The sequence below is a fragment of the Ziziphus jujuba genome, chromosome 4, assembly GCF_031755915.1.
Source record: "Ziziphus jujuba cultivar Dongzao chromosome 4, ASM3175591v1".
NCBI lineage: Eukaryota > Viridiplantae > Streptophyta > Magnoliopsida > Rosales > Rhamnaceae > Ziziphus > Ziziphus jujuba.
In genome coordinates, this window is record NC_083382.1 from 7030491 (window position 1) to 7051535 (window position 21045).

The 21045-nt window shown below is 29.9% G+C and overlaps 2 protein-coding genes across 3 annotated transcripts; both read right to left on the reverse strand.

The window, feature by feature from the left end:
* Positions 1 to 6184: 6184 nt before the first annotated feature.
* Positions 6185 to 6854, reverse strand: LOC107416269 (transcription factor PAR1). The gene has a single exon (XM_048472144.2). It carries the CDS (start codon positions 6769 to 6771, stop codon positions 6382 to 6384), a length of 390 nt encoding a protein of 129 aa, XP_048328101.2. The 5' UTR covers positions 6772 to 6854; the 3' UTR covers positions 6185 to 6381.
* A 5632-nt stretch (positions 6855 to 12486) lies between these two features.
* LOC107416270 (mitogen-activated protein kinase 20) lies at positions 12487 to 19861 on the reverse strand. 2 transcript variants are annotated; one of them, XM_025072563.3, is made up of 11 exons: positions 19245 to 19861; positions 17287 to 17695; positions 16490 to 16617; positions 16300 to 16359; positions 15308 to 15457; positions 15049 to 15204; positions 14660 to 14871; positions 14457 to 14558; positions 13215 to 13381; positions 12704 to 13129; positions 12487 to 12630 (listed from the first exon to the last, which is right to left on the reverse strand). In XM_025072563.3, exons 1-11 carry the CDS (start codon positions 19266 to 19268, stop codon positions 12620 to 12622), a joined length of 1845 nt encoding a protein of 614 aa, XP_024928331.1. In that variant the 5' UTR covers positions 19269 to 19861; the 3' UTR covers positions 12487 to 12619. The 2 variants fall into 2 exon arrangements, with proteins under 2 accessions (XP_024928331.1, XP_015880234.1); XM_016024748.4 differs by having other exon boundaries at positions 12487 to 13129; positions 19245 to 19860.
* Between the last annotated feature and the right edge of the window lie 1184 nt (positions 19862 to 21045).

The following is a 21045-nucleotide window of genomic DNA, read 5'->3' on the forward strand; positions in this document are numbered from 1 at the left end:
GAATATCAACGAATCTGATGAGAGGAACGGACGGTTGATAATGGTTGAAGGGATAGTGCGTAGCACGTGCTTAAAGCTGTGGGGACATTCTTTTGTGTCGGCCGTTGGATTTGGGCCTTTCGTTGTGGTTGTAGTTCGACTTTGGCCCACTCACTCCCATAAGTCTTAAGCCATGTTAAGCATGGTTTTAGGTGTTTGAGAAAACAATTAGTGATCCATAGGAATTGATAATGGTGTGCTTTAATCGGAATGATAATTTGTCCCGCACATCATTTCCAACGCGGCAGTTTTTTCTAAAAAATCAAAACTGTAGAATAGACTAGGGATAAAATTTTAAGGTCCAAATCAAGATCAGTCAGGGACAGGAGAATAAAGAATCTGGTCTGAATTCGTCTGTATATATTTATTTTTTTTTATATTTTATATATTTAAATTATTATATTTTTTAAAAATATATTTTATTATAATTATAAATTTAAATTTTAATATATTTTATTATATTTTAGTTATTTTATTTATAAAAAAATTATATCAATTTATAAAAAATAAATAAACAAATGGAAAAAACCATGAGAACGGAATAAAAAATTCTCTACGGAAATAGAAACAAAATTTCAAAAACCGGTCCCATCCCATCTCGTTTAACATTTCTACTTTAATCACACATTGGTTTTTTTTTTTTTTTGGTTTTTTAATATTTAATTGTGTGAATTTTTCATAAATGTTAATAAAGGGTAGTTAGCATTTATTAAATATATCAAACGACTACAAAAAAAATTAATAATAATAATGAAAACCAAAAAATAACACAATCTCAAATAGCTTTTGATTTGGTGCTTATATATTTTTTTTTCTTTTAAATATATAATCAATTGAGATGTTGAAAAACCATTAATAAACACGTGAAGTAATTATAGATGATTTAGTAGAAAAAAAAACCAAAAAAATCAATGGAGCTTTTTTATTTTTTATTTTTTATTCTTGGTTTGGTAACACGTTGAGTTTTTTTTTTTTCTTTTTTTTTTTTATTCTTGGTTTTTTCTACTATGTAGTTGTTTATTTTAAGTTTTAGTTTATATTTGCTAAATTTTTTAGACATCTCATTTAACTATAAATTTAAAAGGAAAAAAAAAACACCAATTCAAAAAAAAAAGTTTTAAATAGTTCTTCATTTGGTTTTTTTTTATTAAATTTATTTTTATTTGAAATGTCTAATAAACTCTAATTAACACTGATAAACTATTGAAATATGCAAATTGCATACAATTAAATTAAAAAGCAAAAACAAAAAAGCAAACCAACCATTCCTAAGTCCTAACCAACACTTTATATATCTAGTTTTAAGTTTTATTACTTTTCTACTAAAATTTTATTTATTTTTATTAAAATAGGACTAAAAGTTCAGGAATACTATAAGCAATTAATCTCGTGAGAGTCAACTAAACCAGTTTAATCATTCGACAGAACGTTGCAAACTCTCTTTTTTTTTTTTGAATAAAAGGAAAATTTCCATTAATATTAGAGATATAACCAAGTAACAACTCCTGAAGCCAAAGGGGACCATCCTCAAGCCAGGAACAGAGAAGATCTCAGAAAAAAACTCCTTTTTAGGAGATATATCTAGTAGTCGTATGGCTAAGACTTGTTAAGGGAGTTAACAATCTCATTGCATTTTCTAAAAAGATGAGGAATGGTAGAATTCATGACATTATTTGTAAAAGAAAAAACCCTTTAGAGCTGGTCATAAGAACAATGCAAAAGTGGTTGGAACTGGAATCTAATCTTTCTTTTCATCCACGAGTGCCCTTAACAAGCATTCTTATCCTTTTGATTTTTTGGGGAATCTATACTCAAAAAATAAAATAAAAAATAATATAATAATAAAAATTGTGAGGCCAAACATCTTGGGTCAAAAGCTAAATAACCCATTGGATGAAGATAGGGGCCCTGTAATATCTAACATGGGCTTAATTTCTTGTCACCAAGGTCCAAAGACTCCAACCTCAGTCGATGGAGCATTTTGAAACACACATCACCATATGCATTATAAACGTTTGTAGGGAATAAATAATTGTTTTCTCACTAAACCGCTTCTACAATAATAATATAAGTATGAATATTACACTTTTTATGTTGAAATTTTCAATTCAAAAGGGGACAAAAGAACTCCAAGAGGAGAGAGGAGAGAGATTAAGAATAGAATGAAGCAAAATGTGCAATGTTTTATTGTCAGGTTTGATATATGAATTCTTGGGTGGAGGATATTTAGGCTCAATTCCATGAATATTCTATTTGGACCACCTGTTAAGAACGAAATATTTGTTGCTTCAAAGCATGGCTTACACAAAACACATGCATGTGGTACCAAAATGAGTTTTTTAAAGTTTCCAGCTGCTGATTCATCTGCATGCAGGTTGTTTTCCCCAGCTATACGTATATATATATATATATATATATATATATATATATATACTATATTCTTTTACCCATTTTCTTTATAAACTGACAGTGGCCACCACCAATTCATGATCCTAAATATAATTTAATATCTGTATGTATATTTATTATATATATATATATATATAAAGTTCTACTGTAGTGGGCAATGCTGTCTAGCATATCTAAACAATTGATACATGTAATTTGGACATTTATAAATTATATGTAATTAGATATGAAATAATATAATAATTATAATAGCAATAAATCATAAATATTTATTTAAAGGACCATGTCTCTAGCTTATGTCTGCTTACGTGAAATTTTGACAATTTAATTAATAATTTATATAATATTATAGTTGTGTACTAATTTATTACTTAAGTAGTAGTGAATTGTAAGCTGAAATTTCAAGAGACTGGAATCATGTTAAGGAGATATTGGTTTTTTATTTTGCCTTGCCATTAATTAAGAGATACACACTTATAATTTAGATATATATATATATATATATTGAAAAGATTTAGGTATGATGAAACATAGTTTATGTATTCTATCTATATATATTTTTGGAGATCTATATATATATATATATATAATTTTGTCTCCATTTTTCCAAACATTAAGTTAAAATAATAATTTTGTCTCCATTTTTCTATTTCCATTCCTATGCAATTAGTAAAAGAATTTTATCTTATCTTTAAAAACAATTTCTTTTCCATTTTATTATTTTTTTTCCCCCTCAAGCGGGGAGTTAAAATAAGAATCTTCTGTTGCTATTTTTATTTTTTTTTTATCTATGCTCCTATCTAACTATAAAAGAGTCTCATCTTTTTTTAAAAAAAAAAGAGTCTTTTTCCGTTTGATTTAGTTTATTTTGTTGATATCTTTCGATAATGTGACATCATATATTAGTATGGGATGGACATATCATGTAAATCGCAAATCTATGTCATAATAACATGCTTTTTCAACATATATAACATGTCATTTTTAATATACAATGTACAATTGAAATCCAAATTCCTTAAACAAGCTTATTAACATAATTAGTTTTCTTTTAAAGGATAATTTTGTTATTTATTTTATTTAAGCATGTTTAAAAAAATTTAGTAATTATTTAATCATATATGACAGGTAAGTACGACTAATAGTAATTATTTAATTATCAATAAAAATTGTTGGATTTATTAGTTCTTTTACCTAATTATGCTTCGGGACCGATATAAAAATGGATAAAAATATTAGAGATTTTAACTTTTAATATTTAGAAGAACTAATAATATAATTTATGAATTCTAATTTTTATAAAATATAGATGCTTCTTTTTTTTTTTTTTTTTTTTTGTCTGGGCATGTTTTTGTTTGTATCCAGAGCCCCACAATATAAAGTAAAGGAAGGTGACCAAAAAAAAAGGGAATTCCTCATGAGTTAGGAGGACAATCTAAGCCAAAGAGAGGGCCTACGATCCTTAATTCCAAAACCATTTTGCCTAATTTTTATATGTTGACCTTTTTAGGTCCAAAAAAGTATCATAAAACTGTTCCCTAAAGCTGAGAAATTTTTTTGTCCTAACCTCTTGTGTGTGAAACACATATAAAATCTTGTCAAGGTCCAAAGTTAGGTTTACCAACAAAATCATCTATAAATATATGAATCATTTTTCAGCCAAATACGCTGCCAAAAAAAAAAAAAAAAGGAAACCATTAATTCATTTTGGATGCATAGAGTGCTTTTACATAAACCATAACCAAGACCAAAAAGTTGAGTTTTTTTTTTTTTCTCTGATATTCGGGGCAATATTAAGAATGTAATTTTATTTTTATTTTTTTTACTCAAAAGAATGTAATTATTAATCATGCCAAATTTATCTCAAATACTAATTTTATTTGTTTAGTAATGTTACATGTGACAAATTATTTACCTAATACTATAATATAAATAAAACAAATTCTAATAAAAACCTATAAAATATTATCATATCATCACTAATGATTTATATTTTGGATTAGTTCAATTAATGATCTGATTATTAACTCTTTTTCTTTTTTTTCTTTTTTTCTTTTTTTGCCTTCAAAAATTTGGATGCTTTAAGTCTATCTAACATCCAAAACTAAACTATGGAAAAAAATAAATAAATAAATAAAAACAGATATGAGAGCAAACCAATAAATTATTTTTAATATTAAATAAAATTAATTTAATTGATATTTGAAAATTTATACATAATATCTGGATTAAAAAAATTATTTTAAATGATAAAAAATAAACAAACGACTTTTGGTCCGACCATGACAAGACTTGGCTTTTGACTCTTGAACGTTTAAAAATTAAATCTAATTAAATTGGAAAAATAAAAATATTAAATTACAAACCTTGGTTTACTGTTTTTCCGACAATATCCAAGTCCCGCTTTATCTTTAGAATTTATTGTTTCATAATTATTGGCATGCAATGAGTTGATATTTTTATGCAATAATTAGGCCCACACTGACTTTCTTTTCACCCCCAAAAAAAGAAGAAAAAGAAAAAGAAAACAACTTTATCAAAACATCTCTTTTATGATGGTAGAGATTTTTAATAAAAAATAAATAAATAAACAAAAAATGAATAAACATTAATTCAAAAATATTTTGTTCATTGAAGCGCATTTGCATTTTCTACGGTTTGACTAGAGGTATTAAAACAATTTCATTCATACACGATTTTAATATCATTAAACATAACATTTTATTGGATGATTTTTTGACATTTTTATAGTGTTTTCTGGATATGCAAAAACAAAACAAAACCTAGTATGGATTTGAAGTTTTGTTCTCTTAACTATAACCCATATATATATATGTATGTAAAATAGGCATTTAGATTTCTCTAAAAAATAATCATGAAATGGATAAGGTTGAAATGAAAGTGAAAAAAGGACAAGATGCGTGTACTGAGCAGATTAATGCACACGAATATCTCTATTTTTGTCAATATGTCACATACTGTATCGGTTTAATTTATAAATATATGTATATACTTATATAAATTCTGCATTTAATATAAACAAAGGATTCCAATAGTTATTTTCTATTTTTTTTTAATAAAATAGAGGATTCCAATTCTAATTATTACCTTACTTTCAGCATGGATAAAAATATTTGAATTCAAAATTATTATTCTGATTTTATTACAAGATTAATTTAAAAAAAATATATATATATATAGTCCGTGTATAATATATATAAAAATATTACACAAAAATATTAATGATGTCATCCTCAATACTAAAATTCTGATAAGAAAGAATCTAGGAGAATATACCAATCTCCATTGCATATAATTTCACCGTTGTTAATGGGATTTCAAATATAACCAAATAAAAAGATTAAATAAACAATATTCACCAAAAATAAATAATAAAAATCAAAGTGTTTAGCTATTTTACATGATTAAAACTAATTAAAAACTTATTGGAATAAAGTTATTTACTTTTTCAGTTTTTTGGTAGGAAAAAATTTCAATCCTTTCTCTAAGAAAACCAAAAAAAAAAAAAAAAAGGATGACAGTAAATTTGAGGACACACCCACAAAAGCACATGCAGCAAATGGAAGATGTTCATCTTTTCAGCAGGTCATTATTCACAAAGTTTTTTTTTTTTTTTCAAATATATATATGCAAAGATGGTTTGCTAATAATTAACATTCTCTATAATTTTAAAAAAAAAATAAAAAAATCCTACAACAGTACATTAATAAATTAGTACTAAACCAACCCCCCCTATTCATTAAAGATTAATCAAAATAAACATTATAACAAATTAACAAGGAAAAAAAAACCCAAAAAAATAAAATAAAGATTGGGAAATTGAAATTAATCTTGCTTCCCCAAACAAAAGTGAAAAGAAAAAAAAAAATAAAAGACAATAATGATTGAAAAAAGAAAAAAAAATTTGAAAATTCAACCTCCGAACTTCCTCTTCTCCTTCTCAAAACCTTCAAAGAGACAAGTAAGAGCTCTCATGGCTTTCAACTGGCACTGCAAAGCGATTATATACCCAGCAGTTTCTTCAAACAGCTTATCGACACCAAGCGATTCGCCTCCCGGAACAATCCTCTGCAATGCCTCAATCTTCCTCTCCACCTCTTCTTTCTCATCCTCTTCTTGTTCTTTTTCATCATCACCATTGCCATTATGCTTCTTCACCTTCATTGCCTCCCTCTGCTTATTCCTTCTGCTTTTCCGATGCGAATCGGATCTCCGAAGGGTGTTTTTGGAGTGGGTTTTTCTCTGTTTGGATGGGGCTGTGGGCAGAGGTACTATTTGGGAGGTTAATGGAGAATCCTCCATGGATATACAGTAGAGAGAGAAAGTGAGATGAGAAGGTGTTTTTTTTTTTTTTTTTTTTTTTTTTAGAGAGAGAGAGAGAAAGTGAGATGGGTTTGAGAATGAAGAAGAATGAGAGGAGAGGTATGGGAGTTAAATTATTGTAAAGAGCTCTAGAAATGTCAATGCCAACGAATCCGTGGGACCCACTCTAGTTTTTATTTTTTTTTAATTTTTTAATTTTTTATTTTTGGCAAAGCTCAGGACCTGGGTTTCTGGATTGGAGGAGTGGGGAAAGTGACTGTGTACTCCACGCGCCATTTGTTACGCTGTAGGTTTCTTTTGCCCCCAGCTGTTCCAACATGTGCCATGCATTACAATTTATTGGATCGTATCCAATGGTGATTCATTTATATTATTATAAATTTTATTTTTATTTTTTTGTTTTTTGGTAATTGTTATTTTATTTTTCTTAAAAATGAATATGGCGATTCATTTTCTATGTTTTTGGAAGGAACAGCTTCTTTATATTACAATATTTATGTGAGTTAATTACATTTTGCACTTTTTAATTATATGATATTGCATTTTAAATTATCATTTTCTAATGCAAATTACATGCTTTGGAATAAAAGATATTTTTATACAAAAAGTATTAAAAATTTGCCAAATTAAATCATTTAAAAAAAGTTTATGTATAAACAACTAATACAATATGTTTTGACCTTAGTAAAGCCATGGATATTTATTATGGGTTTTAATTAGTAAATAATTTTATTCATTTTTATTTATTTATATATATATATTATTTTTTTTTTCCAAAACACCTTTTATTGAAATGTATGTGACTTGCACATCGAGCATATTTCATATATATTTGAATGGGGTTACCAATTGTACCCAAGTAAATTGATAATTCAGAATGCAATTTTAAAGTTATTAAAATTAGGAAGGCAAAGTGAAAAACAATATATAATTTGGGGATGCAAAGTGTAAGTAGTCTTATTCATGTAATACTTGTGTAAAATCCGTATGTTTTATTTTATTATTGTTTGATGTTTCGTGTAATTATAGATTGTTAAATTTATGTTACATATATAAAAATTGAAAGAGATATGAAATGACATAGTATACTTGTTATATAAAATACCTTTTTGATAGTATAACTAAAAGCTAACATGATTTTTTTTTTTTTCATTTGACTAGTGCCTATTTGATAATGCATTATTTTTATTTTTGTTAGTGATATGTAATTTGCTTAATTCGAATGACTGTTACTATTTATTTACGAATAATTTTAAATATCTAAAGTCATTTTTTAAAAAGATAAGTATTATGTTTGGTAAAAAAAATGTGACTATCTTATATTTTTTTGAGCTCTTAGATTTTATGAACATATGGTATTTTATTAAGGTTTTCAAATTTTTTTTTTACTATATGGTATTTCTATTGTGCTCTCAAAACTTTTGTAGAATCCTTTTTTTTTTTTCGAGCCCTTAAATTTTGTTAAATATTTAATATTTTTTTTATCAATGTAAGAAAATTAATTTTAGAGATTCCAAAACAAAATTTCGTGTTTTTAGAGGGCATAAAGTGCATTTTCTTTTACTCTTACAAAATAAACAAATGAAATTTTGAAAAAAAAATAAAAAATCATTTTTGAAAGGTCATGTGAGGCGCACATGATCCCAAATTAATGAAATCTGTTAAAATTAATCCTAATTGGACCAATCTAAAATAATTTTGAAAATATAAAATATTCATATATTATAATTGATTTTAAATCCTAATTTAAATATTTATGATTACACAGGATACGAAAATGTATTTATTTTAATTTTTTATTACATAAATTTATAGATTTTAGAAGTAAATAAATAGATATTTAGTCATCATATCAATGTTTGATCTTATGATTAATGGTTATTATTTGCCACAAATGCTAATATTGAATTTTTTTTCAAAATAAAAAAATAATTGAAGGATGTCTTTTTTGGTCATTTTGGAAACTTTCTAACTAAGATCAATTTGGACTAGTTAATATAATATTTTATGAATTTTTTTTTTTTAGATATTACTTCTGTGGTAATATTTAGTTATTTCAAGGTGAGATTATTGTTAGATAATTATATTTTCATTCTTTCTAACAGTGTATAATTTTCTTTTTTAAATACTGTGAATACAAATTTGTAAGAGATAAGTTTATTTATGATTTGAATTTATATAATCACTCAATGAGAAAATTCCAAAATCAAAAAGATAAAAGATATTATATAAAGTGTCATGTCTTCTGAAAGACAGTCCCCCACCCAAAAAGATACTATTTAAAAGGAAGTGTACTTCCTAAACCATACAATATTGTTTAGAAAAATTCTATTATATGTATATCCTTAAGATAAATGTATAAAAAGCTAAGATAATTAATTATTCCAAATAGAAATTTAAGAATTAAATTAAACAGTATCATTACAAAACTTACAGAATTAATACGTGACAAATGTTTTGAAGCAAAAACTATATAACATAATTGAATTTCAAAATTATTCAAGTTTTGCAAATATAAATTTGTATTCCAAATTAATTTAGTTATTTTTTAAAAAGAAGAAGTTCCACGCGCAGTGGAAGTGGAAGTGAAAAGGAAAATTACATTGAATCACCTGCGGATGGGTCCTTTGAAAAAAAAAATGGAGGGCCCCACAGCCACAAAATCATAGAAAAGGCACATGTGATCACATGATTTTCTTGAACCTAACACCACCCCATGTGCCTCCTCAACCCCCCCAACCCCCCCCTTATTTTGCTCTCCTTCCTATGATCTACATCACTACCCTTCGCATGCTCGCCACGTGTCTTTTCCCTTGGCCCCACCTTGAGCCCCACAAAAGTTATTTTTTAAAAAATTAACAGTTTAATGAGGTGTATTTAAAATAATAATAATATTAATATTTTCAAATTAAATTTAAAAAATTAATAATAATAATTAAGAATTAGTGGGAAGGAAGTGGTGATGTTTCCAAGAAGGAAACCAAAATGGTGATTGGGTCATTGGGATTGTGTGAGAGATTCGGTGTTGTTGGGCATATTGGGCTCCATTTCATCAGAGCCGCCCGATCTTCTTACTTTCTTGTCACTTTCACACACTACACTATCTCTTCCTCCTTTTTAATTATTATTTTTTATTCCCACCTACATTTGTTTTTTTTTTCTTGGATCAAGATTTTCATTTTCAATTTATTTATTTATTTTCCTTTGATCTTATCTTTCTAGCCGTACCCATTTGAAGTACAAATTAGATTGGATTATATTTGACCTTTTATTTTACTTTGAATTAAAATCTCAATTTTATTTTATTTTTTGCATATTTTATTCATCATCAAATTTCTCATGTGAAGATTTTTATCTTTTCTAGGTCCATGATGTGGATAAGAACAAACTAGGATGCCTTCTTTGTCCCCAGTCCCTATTCCTACACATATTAAGAAAGATTAAAACGAAAAATTGCTTTTGAGTAGGATATTTCTCCAAATTTTGAAAGTTTCAAAGATTTTGAATGGTGATTGTTGCATACATTTACAATAATTCTTATATGAGGATGTAGTGATTGCAACATCAAACTTTCTTTACTAGTTTTTAAATTGTTTTAAAATTTAATTAATAGGAAGTAGAAATCCATTAAAATATTAAATTTAAAGGATAAATAAATTCTATATAAACTTAAATAAGCTATTAATATATTTTTAAATTTTAAATTTTCAAGCAATTAAAATTTTGTAAAAAGAATTTATAATAGTTTTCTATGATTATGATTATGACTTGAAAATATATAAGTGCGGGAATACTTGAAATAAATGAGAGGATACCACCAAATTAAAACCCATTTTTAATGAAAATAAGCCTACCCTTTTTTAACATATTTCATTGAAGTAGGTGGGAGTTTTTTTTGGCATGATTTAATTTATTTGGGGGACAGAAAAATCTGAAAATCTATAATGGGTTTCTATGTACATTAAAAAAACTTTTTTATATATTGTCATAACAAGTGCCAAGCTTTCTCCATATAATACAAAAGAAGATGTATATGTCATTGAATAAATTATAATTTAAAGCAAAAATAAAATACATTATAATTTTTTATTGTTTAAAAAAAATAAAATAACAATAAATAAAATGGTTGAAAACCAAACAAGTAGTAGTGGCTGAGGTATAGACAGAAACTAGAAAATCATCTGATCATGATGGTCTGGAACAAAGGGAGATTCATGATCTTTGGTACATATCTCTTCTAAAAGCAGTGTATATATATGTGATCAGAAATGTTGGAGGGTATATGATCATCCACTATGAAAATGCAGAGCAAGTAGGGCCACTTGATAGGGATTTCATTGGGACAGAGCATTACAAAAGAAAAGAGGGAGGGACCCATTAAATGGACAGAAAAGTAGGGAGATGTATTGAATAATGATGGGAAGGGGAAGGAGAGGTTGGACACATGCATGGCATGGAATTATGTGCACCCATAATTATAAATCACAAAGGCAAAATTGGTGCATGTGTTTCTGACTCACTATTTGTTTTCTTGGCTGCCAACTCATTTACTCCCACCTTTCCACTCCCCTCACCCTATCTTCTTTTTAAACAACTCCTTTTCTATTTTTTGTTTTTTTAAATTTTTGTTGATAAAAAAAAAAAAAATGTTCAATTCAGCTCAAACTAAAATGTCCTTAGGGAACAATTTTTTTTTTCCGGTTATATAATGATTCTGAATTTGAATTCATATACTTTTTCTGTTTGAAAATCTAGGTTACTGTATACATCTTCACAAATCAAATTAGACACATTTGTTTCCATATGAATATCTTGATTACTATATATTGAATTCTTAATTGCACATATGTAATCCACTGATTCTTTTACCAAAAGATGTAGTTATAACGCATTCAGCAAAATAATAATAATAATAAAAGTATGCAGGTATACACTGCTTTCTATAGGTGTAAGTAGGTCTACTCTAACAAAGCTTCCATAAAGATGTTTAGGAATAGGTAGAATATAATTCAAAGTAAAAGTCTGAATAGGAATTCCTCTAAAAGTCCTTAGGTTTGTTGGTTATTCAGGAAAATGTTTTCATAATTATGGACACGTACAAGATGATTAATTAGTAAGGTTCAATGCACCTGAGATATTTTCAATCAAAATGGCTTTGGCTTATCCTTGCGAAGGATATTAAAGCCTGTTTAGCATGACCTCTAAGATATAGTTTCTTGGCTTTTGGACAATTTTCTAAAAGAGGTTCAGGCTTCTAGAAATTTTTTTTTTCTTTTTTTAAAAAAGAAAAAAGAAAAAAGAAAAAAGAATGAACTGAATACTGCCAAGGAAAATGGGAATTTGGAAAGACAAGAGTTTATGGGATTGTGGTTTTATTAGGGATTAATCGGTCTGAGCCGTTGATTTTAATGTTGTGATGAATTGAAGATGGTGACTAAGAGAATTGCTTAAATGCACTAGTCCAGGTTTGAGGATCATCAAACTTTTGATGCTGGGTTTTCCTGGAGCAAACCGGTGCAAATTGTTATTAATCCATTTCTCTTTTTCTTTCCAAAATTACAATCTCTTGTTTAGTAATCTTGTTTCATTATAGATTACTTTTTGAAAGAAACTATATAAGTAATTATTATTCTTGTTTTATATAATTTCATTTACTAATATATATATATATATATATATATAGACACAGAGAGAGAGAGAAAGAATTTGTATGCATCTTATGATATGATTCCGTACGATACACGAACTTTGTTTAAAAAGGGTTCATTGTTTTTCAATCAGAAATTAACTTGTGGGGCCTTCTGCAAACGCCTTCGTGGCCTTGCCCTCAAGCCGGCCCTGCCAACAGGCAAAATTTCCAGTGAGCAAACATGTCATTTCAATGCCTTCTCTTAATACATTCTTGTCATACCATACTGAACAGTTCCAACTTTCCGGTGGGTAGCAGTGGCACCAATCCCACCATATGGAGCTTTGCCCTGCAACAAGTTCGTGTCTATAGTAATCCGGTCATCGTGTTCCACTTTGTTGATTCCGACCCTAGTCATAAAAAAGGGGTTCGTGTCGATGTTGATGGCAACATCTGGTGCTAACTTGGCAGCCATACCGCATTGAGAAGCTTGTTTTGCCTGCTGCAAGGACATGCCCCTCTCAGCTTCTGCTGCAGTCCTTTCTTGGCTTCCGGCAGCAGTGGCGGGTTTACGATAACAATAAGCTGGAGCCCCGGTTTGAGGGGGAAGTACAGAGGTTCTAATTAGTGTCCTTGGATCATAGGAATCTTTTATGATGTTTCCATTTTCGTATGGCGCTACAGGTCCAACAACTCTCCCTGGTTTGGCTGAAACACACAACTTACCTTCAGTTGCATAATACAGAAAAAAGATTGCAAGGATACTTCAGAAAGTGATGAGAATGAGAATTACCCAATGGAATTCTTTGAGGTGTCTGCATGGTCCTCGATAAATTCACTTGAACTGTTTCTGTATCTCTTGAATTCTTGTATGATTCCTCTGCAGTTTGCCGATCTCTATAGGATACAAAATTATGTTGTTCTTTGGGAGGGATGGTATTTGAATGTACAATTGTAGACCTGTAAATATAACGGATCAGAAATTCTACCATATAATACACTCAAATCGACAATACAGTAAAAGCCGCAAGAATAAGCGAATCGAGAATATCCCAAAAAGGGTTCAGTTAAAAAGCCAAAAGACATCTGCCAACGAAAAGTAGGCTCACTGAAGAGTGAGAGGCAACTCTTCAAAAAGATAAGAAAAGGACGAATAAATGAGGGAAAAACATTTCAATACAAAAATAAAGTGGGGTTAAAAACATGGTGCTCCATGATAAACTACAAAGAGACAGGATCCCCAACCCACTGATTACTGCACCGTCAACATTTGGTTAAATCCAAGAGCCCACCAGCTCATGTCGTCCAAACCAATAATACATTGAAACTACCAATAAATTAAAACAGTGTCATCTAAAGGTAGAATAAATTAGTAAAACAGTTAAAAATATTGTATATATTTATGTATGATGTTCTCTCTCTCTCTCTCTCTCTCACTCACACACACACATGTTAGGATGACAACTCAGCAGCACTTCTTTCTTTCTTAATGACTTCAACAAGGCTTATCTCCTAATTAGAATCTATTTTCTCCCAATGTCCTTTCACTAATTCATTGCTTGTCATCAATGACCCCATCAAAATGTACAAACCCATCACATCACACGCCCTTACAATCAACAATGTTAAGTTGAATTCCAGCAAGGCCAATTTGCTAATTATCACACCTTTGACATTACACTTTACTAAACCAAACCACCTACGATACATATGCGTTATTGACTATCTTGCTAGCACCTCAAATACAGAAAAAGACTTATAGCCCTTCTTTGTTGTCATCACGATGTCCTTTATTACATTTTTTTTGCTAAGCAGACTCCTGCCGTACTTGAAGTGAAAAATTAACTGAACATTCTACTTGTTTAATTGAACCATTTGCACAATTATAATAATAAAATATATACTTTGTAGTCTTAGTAAATTTCTAAGTGCTACATGTATCCGTGTTCTCGTCTACACACTACAATAAAACTGCAAGCACTAAAATCAACAACCTGAGGGAACACAATAAAGGACCCTATTGTATGGCTTTTACCTGGGAAGAGATACATGTTTTCTTTCAAGCGGGATAACTGGACCACTTTTACCACCATTTTCCTCAAGATGTGCAAACTGCTTTCTGAATTGATCAACAGCACTGCATATGAATTGTACCAAAAGTCAGGGAAAGCAGAAACATGAAGGTACGTAACTTTCCTTTGCAACAAGTTTATAATAAAAGCAAATGACTATTATGACCTTGGATAGAGAAAATTAGTCCTGTCAGTTCCATTCATGTAGTCCTTCAACAACTGAGGATGGTACTCTAATATCTCCCTAAAAATTAGCTCCCGTATGTCCTCCTTTGTTACCCTTCGCCTCTCAAATTCAAACTCCATCTTTGTAATTGGCTGGCAGGATGGTTCCCTCTCTACTTTTGCCAGTCCCTTGAAATAAGGATCAGCAAGTGCCTGACAAAACACCAAATCATCACTTCAACAACTATGAAGCGAGAAGATATTAATGAAGACCAGACCAGTTTAATTCAATATGATGCTTTAATCCAGTCTAGCATCAAGGACGTGCATTAGCATCCATTATAAAACAAATCTCGGAATAAAGTGGATAGTCTAACAATTATGACAAACCTCTTCAGCAGTCGGTCGATCCTTTGGATCAAATGCAAGCAATTTTTCCAATAGACGTAGTGCTAAAGGATCTGCATTTGGGAATTTTTGTGAAAATGGCACAGGCTGCTTTTTCCTCATACTAGTCAAGTATCTCCTAGCTTTATCATTACGAACCTGCTCACAACATGCAACGTCAAGATCACAAGCATAACTTGAAGCACAAATACAAAATTTAGAGATAAAATTAGATTTATAAAAGATTAAGATTTTTTCTTACCCGAGATATGGTATCTAATGATGGTGTCCCAAGCAAATCTGTCATTAAATCCAGTTGGTGAACAACATTTTTTCCAGGAAAAAGTGGCTTCCCTGTTAATACTTCTGCAAAAATGCAGCCTATGCTCCATATATCTATTGCAGGTGTATACTGCATCCACATATTTTAACTTATTAGAAAACAAAGAAACCCAAGTCGAATTATCAGAGAACAAGAATTACTCTACGAGCCAACTAAAAGAATAAGACATGAGTCTACATGTATTGCCAACCAATTGACTATGTCAAATCATAATTCATGTATTTATGCCAAATCTCATGCGAGTTAAATGAAATTCTCCCTCCGAGATTATGCATGGAAAAATCGATGCCCATTGTTCAAGATTCTTAAGATTATCTCTTATCCAGAATCGTTTGGAGTTATTTCATAGCATTCAAACATATTTCCTCTTAAAGAAAAAATTAAAAAAAAATTTGCTCACAACATATGAGCAATACATCTGCCCCACTTGTCAATTCCTTTATGCATTATACATCAACCATAATACCAAATACTTTATAAACATTATGAAGTCTTCAAGAACGTAACATCAAGGGAGAATCATGCAGTTTGTTATAATTTTCCAGACCACAAGTGGTAATGATATGTTCTAACAATTAGATCAATCTTTTTTTTGACTCACACTTGGCAGTTAGCTTAATGTGCGCTGTTTATGGATTACTACTGTATATTTTAACAGCCAAGTCACCAACTGAATGAGATAGGATAATGAAAGAGAGCATAGAAAAAGTGTACCACGGCTTAACATTCAAACCATGGATGCATTTGAAAGTAATCAACATTAAGTCATGTAATAAGGAAGGCCAGCCAGATCGCAGATGGAGAAAATTTAAAATTTGTAGATTAACCGATTGGTTGAGACCAAAATCAAATTCATGCTGGCCACTGATTTGAATTTTAAATTGTCCAAGGCAATCTACTCAAAGGTATACCTTAGAGAAAAACGATCCACAAAGCTCTGGAGCTCTATACCATCTTGTTGCAACATAGTCCTGTAAAGGCGTTATAAAATGAGAAGAAGTATTAGCAACCATACAAGATTAGAGAAATGAAATAATGTATTGTGTAAATGTGGTTCTAGGTTAAATAAAGCAGATAAATAGAGCTAAGTTTAAGTCATACCGTCCAAAATATTGTAGTAGGTGTATCGCTGAATGCAACTCTTGCTAACCCAAAATCACATATTTTGAGCTTACAATTTGCATTTGCCAAAATATTCTTCGGCTTTAAGTCTCGATGGTAGACATTTGCTGTGAAATGTGCCCAAAAATCAGAACATTTTCAACACTTGATGTCATGACAATATTTCCAAAACAACCCACATGCAAAATAAAGTCGGAATAAAGGTCCGTTTGGTTTTGATAAAAATAAAGCTTTAGTCTGTAGAGTTTTGTATAATAGATTTTTTTGAAAAAAAACTATTATTAAAAAGTTAATAAGTGTTTGGCTGTAAATAAAAAAGCTGTATTAAATGCTTAATGAGTTTACATATATGAGTTTACATATAAGCTAAAATATCTGTGTTAAATGTTTATTAAGTTTCTATATAAGCTAAAAAAAGAATTTTTCTAAAAAAACATAAAATTTGAACTTCTCTAAAATAGCTTAAAAAAACTGTTTTTTTTTTTTAATCAATAAATGCTTGTTGACCTTTGCCAAACACCTTTATTTTTTAACAAAAGAGCTTTTGGCTTTCAAGTAGAGCTTTTGATCCGAAAAAAAAAAAAAAGGCTGCCAAACAGGTACTAAGACAATCCATATAAAAAACAATATAGAAGGAGAAAAGAAAAAATCTGGCCCAAGGCCCGAAACAAATGATACAGTGACTCCCCTGTCAAAGGAACAATGATTGTAATCCCACACTATTGAGAACAGCAACAAATATAAAAGTAATATAGCATTTGGAGAGTGACAGATACCTGTATGTATATATTTCAATGCACGAAGTAGCTGGTAAAGGAAAAACTGATAATGCTCTTTGGTCAGGTCATCATTGGCTTTGATGACTTGATGAAGATCTGACTCCATGAGCTCAAAAACAACATAAATATCTTTAAAGTCTCTTCTAGAAGGTGGCATCATAATGTGCTTAATTTCAACAATGTCTGGATGTCTTAGAAGTCTGAGAAGTTTTATTTCACGTAGAATACGAGCGGCATCAGAAATATGTTCAAAAATATCATGTATTTTCTTTATTGCCACTTTTTCACCGGTATGTGTGTCTATTGCAGAGCAAACAACACCATAACTTCCTTTCCCAATAACTTCCTGAATTTTGTACCGACTTGCATCACCATACTCTGAGAAGAAGTCCATCTCTGATGAATTCTGCAGTAACAAGATGTTCATCGTATCAAAATCACAACACTCATGGACATAATTAACATAATGCAAGCACATAAATCCACCAGTTTCATAAACAAAAAATGCACCACCACTTTAGAAATCCAATACTTGAGAAAAATCTTTTATGAACACGCAGAATACAGCATAATATACAAAACGTAACAATACTACAGCAACCTTTTTCTAAAAGTTCATGAAATCCCTCACCATTTTAAAAACTGCCAACTTGTGCCTATTGTCATTATTGCAAATCACTCCCAAAAGTGCAAAAAGCAAATACATCAATGCTTATAAAAACAAGAAGACACCAGCATGAAACGAAAGGATGAAGCGTAATTGTAATAAAATGAAAGGTATGACTGCAAAACAAGTTATGTACAAAACAATTCATCAAAAAAAAAAAAAAAAGTGTTATGTACAAAAGAATGATTATACATACATATAAAAATAATGAGCTCAACAAATTTTACATTATTCACTCCAGACCAGAGAGACGTTTCCAAGGAAGAAGATGGAATTCTTCTCAACTAAATACTATGCCAATTTGCAGTGATCGTGGGAATACAACTTCTTCTTCTTTTGTTTCCTTTTCTTTTCATATTAATTTAAAAAGCATTTTATGAATCGGAGTTGTCAAGAAAAAGACATAGAAATTTCAACGGTTAGAGAAAAATAAAAAGAAAACCAAAAACCAGCTAATACCTCAAATTCAATTCTAACAAAACGAAACGATATGTTTCAGAAGTCAAAACTGAAAAAGAAAGAGACGATGGATTCAGGTTCCGAAAAATAGATGATTTCGTTATTCCAGCTCATATGGAAAATCAGATACAACCAAAATGCATAGACAATCCACAAGGAAAAAAAAAATATATATATATATATATATATATATATTTAAAATAATAACAACTAAAAACCTCTTAAGAGAATTCACTATAAAAAAATAAGAATCCGACCAATGAGAGAGAAACAGATAAAAAAAAAAAGAAAAAAAAAAGCAGAATAAACAAAAATGGCATCTTCCAAAGAGAAGTATACGCATTAATTTCAAGGGATAGCATTCCAGAATAAGAACGAAAACCACTTCTTTCAAAAGGAAAAATTCGCATTAAATTATGCCGTTATCCATTGTGGCTGTTATTCCAATCAAAGATTAAAGGAAAAAAAAAAAAAAAAACTGAGTACTTCATAAAAATCAGGAGCATCTCCAACAAAGATAATCAAACAGAAACAAATATAACCCATGTTCCATTTTTCAGCTACCATGACTCAATTAATCGACTCAATCCGAATAAGGTATATTCCAAACCTCAATTTGCACAAAGATGAAAACATTTTACATATAAAAACACCAGAACAATCATTTCCCACAATTATGTTTCATTATTCTCGCACAAAACCCCGATTAACTTTTTATCTAAATTTTCATAATTTAGACCAAAAAAAAAAAAAAAACAATCATATACTTGAAGAAATGGGAAAATTATAAACATGGAAGAAAATAAAAAACCAAGAAAACAAAATTCACCTTCTTTCGGTTATCTTGATGCATTTGCTTCAAACCCAGAACAGCAAATCTCCAAAACTTTACCAAAATTTTCTTACCCAGTTGAGATCAACCACAAACAGAAACAAAACAACAATTAAAGAAAATAAACACAAAACCACCCAGTTCTCAATTCCCAAAAAGGAATCAGCCACATTTGCCCCACCTACCCCTGCTCCGGATTACAGACCCACAATCCCACCCTATTCTCCTGTCCAAATTCTTTACCCAACATAGAACCCACAAGATCAAATCCCTCATGCACTTCTCCAATTCCAATTCCAATTCCAATCCCAGAAACTCAGTCACACGACAATTATCACCACCACCAACTACCATAAAGCAAAAGAATTCAAACCCAGCATCAAAAGCTTTCGCATTTTCCAAAAAACTTTCCTCTCGAAATAAATAAACAGCCCCTTTTCCTCCTTTCACGTTAGTCCTGTAGAAGAAGAAGAAAAAGAAAAAGAGCAAGAGCTCCAGAGTATGGAAAGCTTGCAAGATCTGTGAACACCGACAAACAAGGGGTAGAGAGAGAAAGATACAGAGAGGGAGAGAGAGAGAGAGAGAATAGATATGAAAATTGTCAGGGGTGGTCTTGAGGCATAAATCTAGGGGGAAAAGGAAAAGGGTGGGTTGGCGTATCCGAAACGTATGGATACGGATAGTATACGGAAAGTGGCAGAGGAGGTGTAATTTTGAAGAGAATTAAGGGGTATATTTGGGATTTCGCATTTTCCCTGTCATGTGGCAGTTTCTGTTTGGGGGATTTTATGCTATTAGAAAATTACCCTACGGTTAGGTACATACTGGTTTCGGTGTTTCGAGGATCGGTGGAAAAGTGCTGTACACGTCATCATGACTCGTGGCTTGATGTGAGAGGTGGAACTTGGAGGTTGCGGGGATGAGGGGAAAGTCTTGTGTAATGAGAGGATGGTTTATAATTTTTTTTTTTTTTTTTTTTGGTATTATTATGATTCAGGCAGGATTATAATCATTCATAAACAAAAAGATGAGGATTATAATCATTAATTAAAATCATATGAGTATTATGATTATGATTTGTCTCATTGAGAGAAAAAAAAACACACAAAAAAGAATCTACTGGTTATGTGGTATGGCTTCCATTGGGAAAGTCCATGTGACCTAGCTGAACTATTTTCAAAGCTCATAATTTTGATATTTTTGTGTTTTCTAAAGTACTTAAAGCTGAATGATTATGTTTAATATTTCATTTAAACTAAAAACCTTGAAGAATTTCCCTTCATAAAGCTCCATCTTTTAGTGTTCTTGTAAAGACAGATTGACACAGTGTTACTGATTTCTTGAATAATAAGGATTTTGAATTTGCCCTCCTATACCCTGTTATTAGAAAATATATATTCATATATACTTTAATCATGATATGTAATAAGGGTAGTGTACAATATATAGTATTCATGGAAATGAAGGAAATATCAGCAATATACCATCTTCACCTAATAACTTAAATGATGAAACTCCAATTGATTTTTGAAAATAAAAGCATCTATTCCAATCCAATACCAAAATTATATGACAAAATTATGATTTACTTAAGTAATGATTTTAATCTGAATCTGAATCTCTCTACTCTTAATGATAAAAAATAATATTTTTTTTAGATTTTAAAAACATTATTAATTAAATATTTAATTAGATACTCAAATCAGCCTTAATTATATGATGGGGTTTAGGTAAAGATATTAATTTGCTAGTAAGTAATTAACCACTTGAAACATCAACAGATTTGAATTTAAATGTT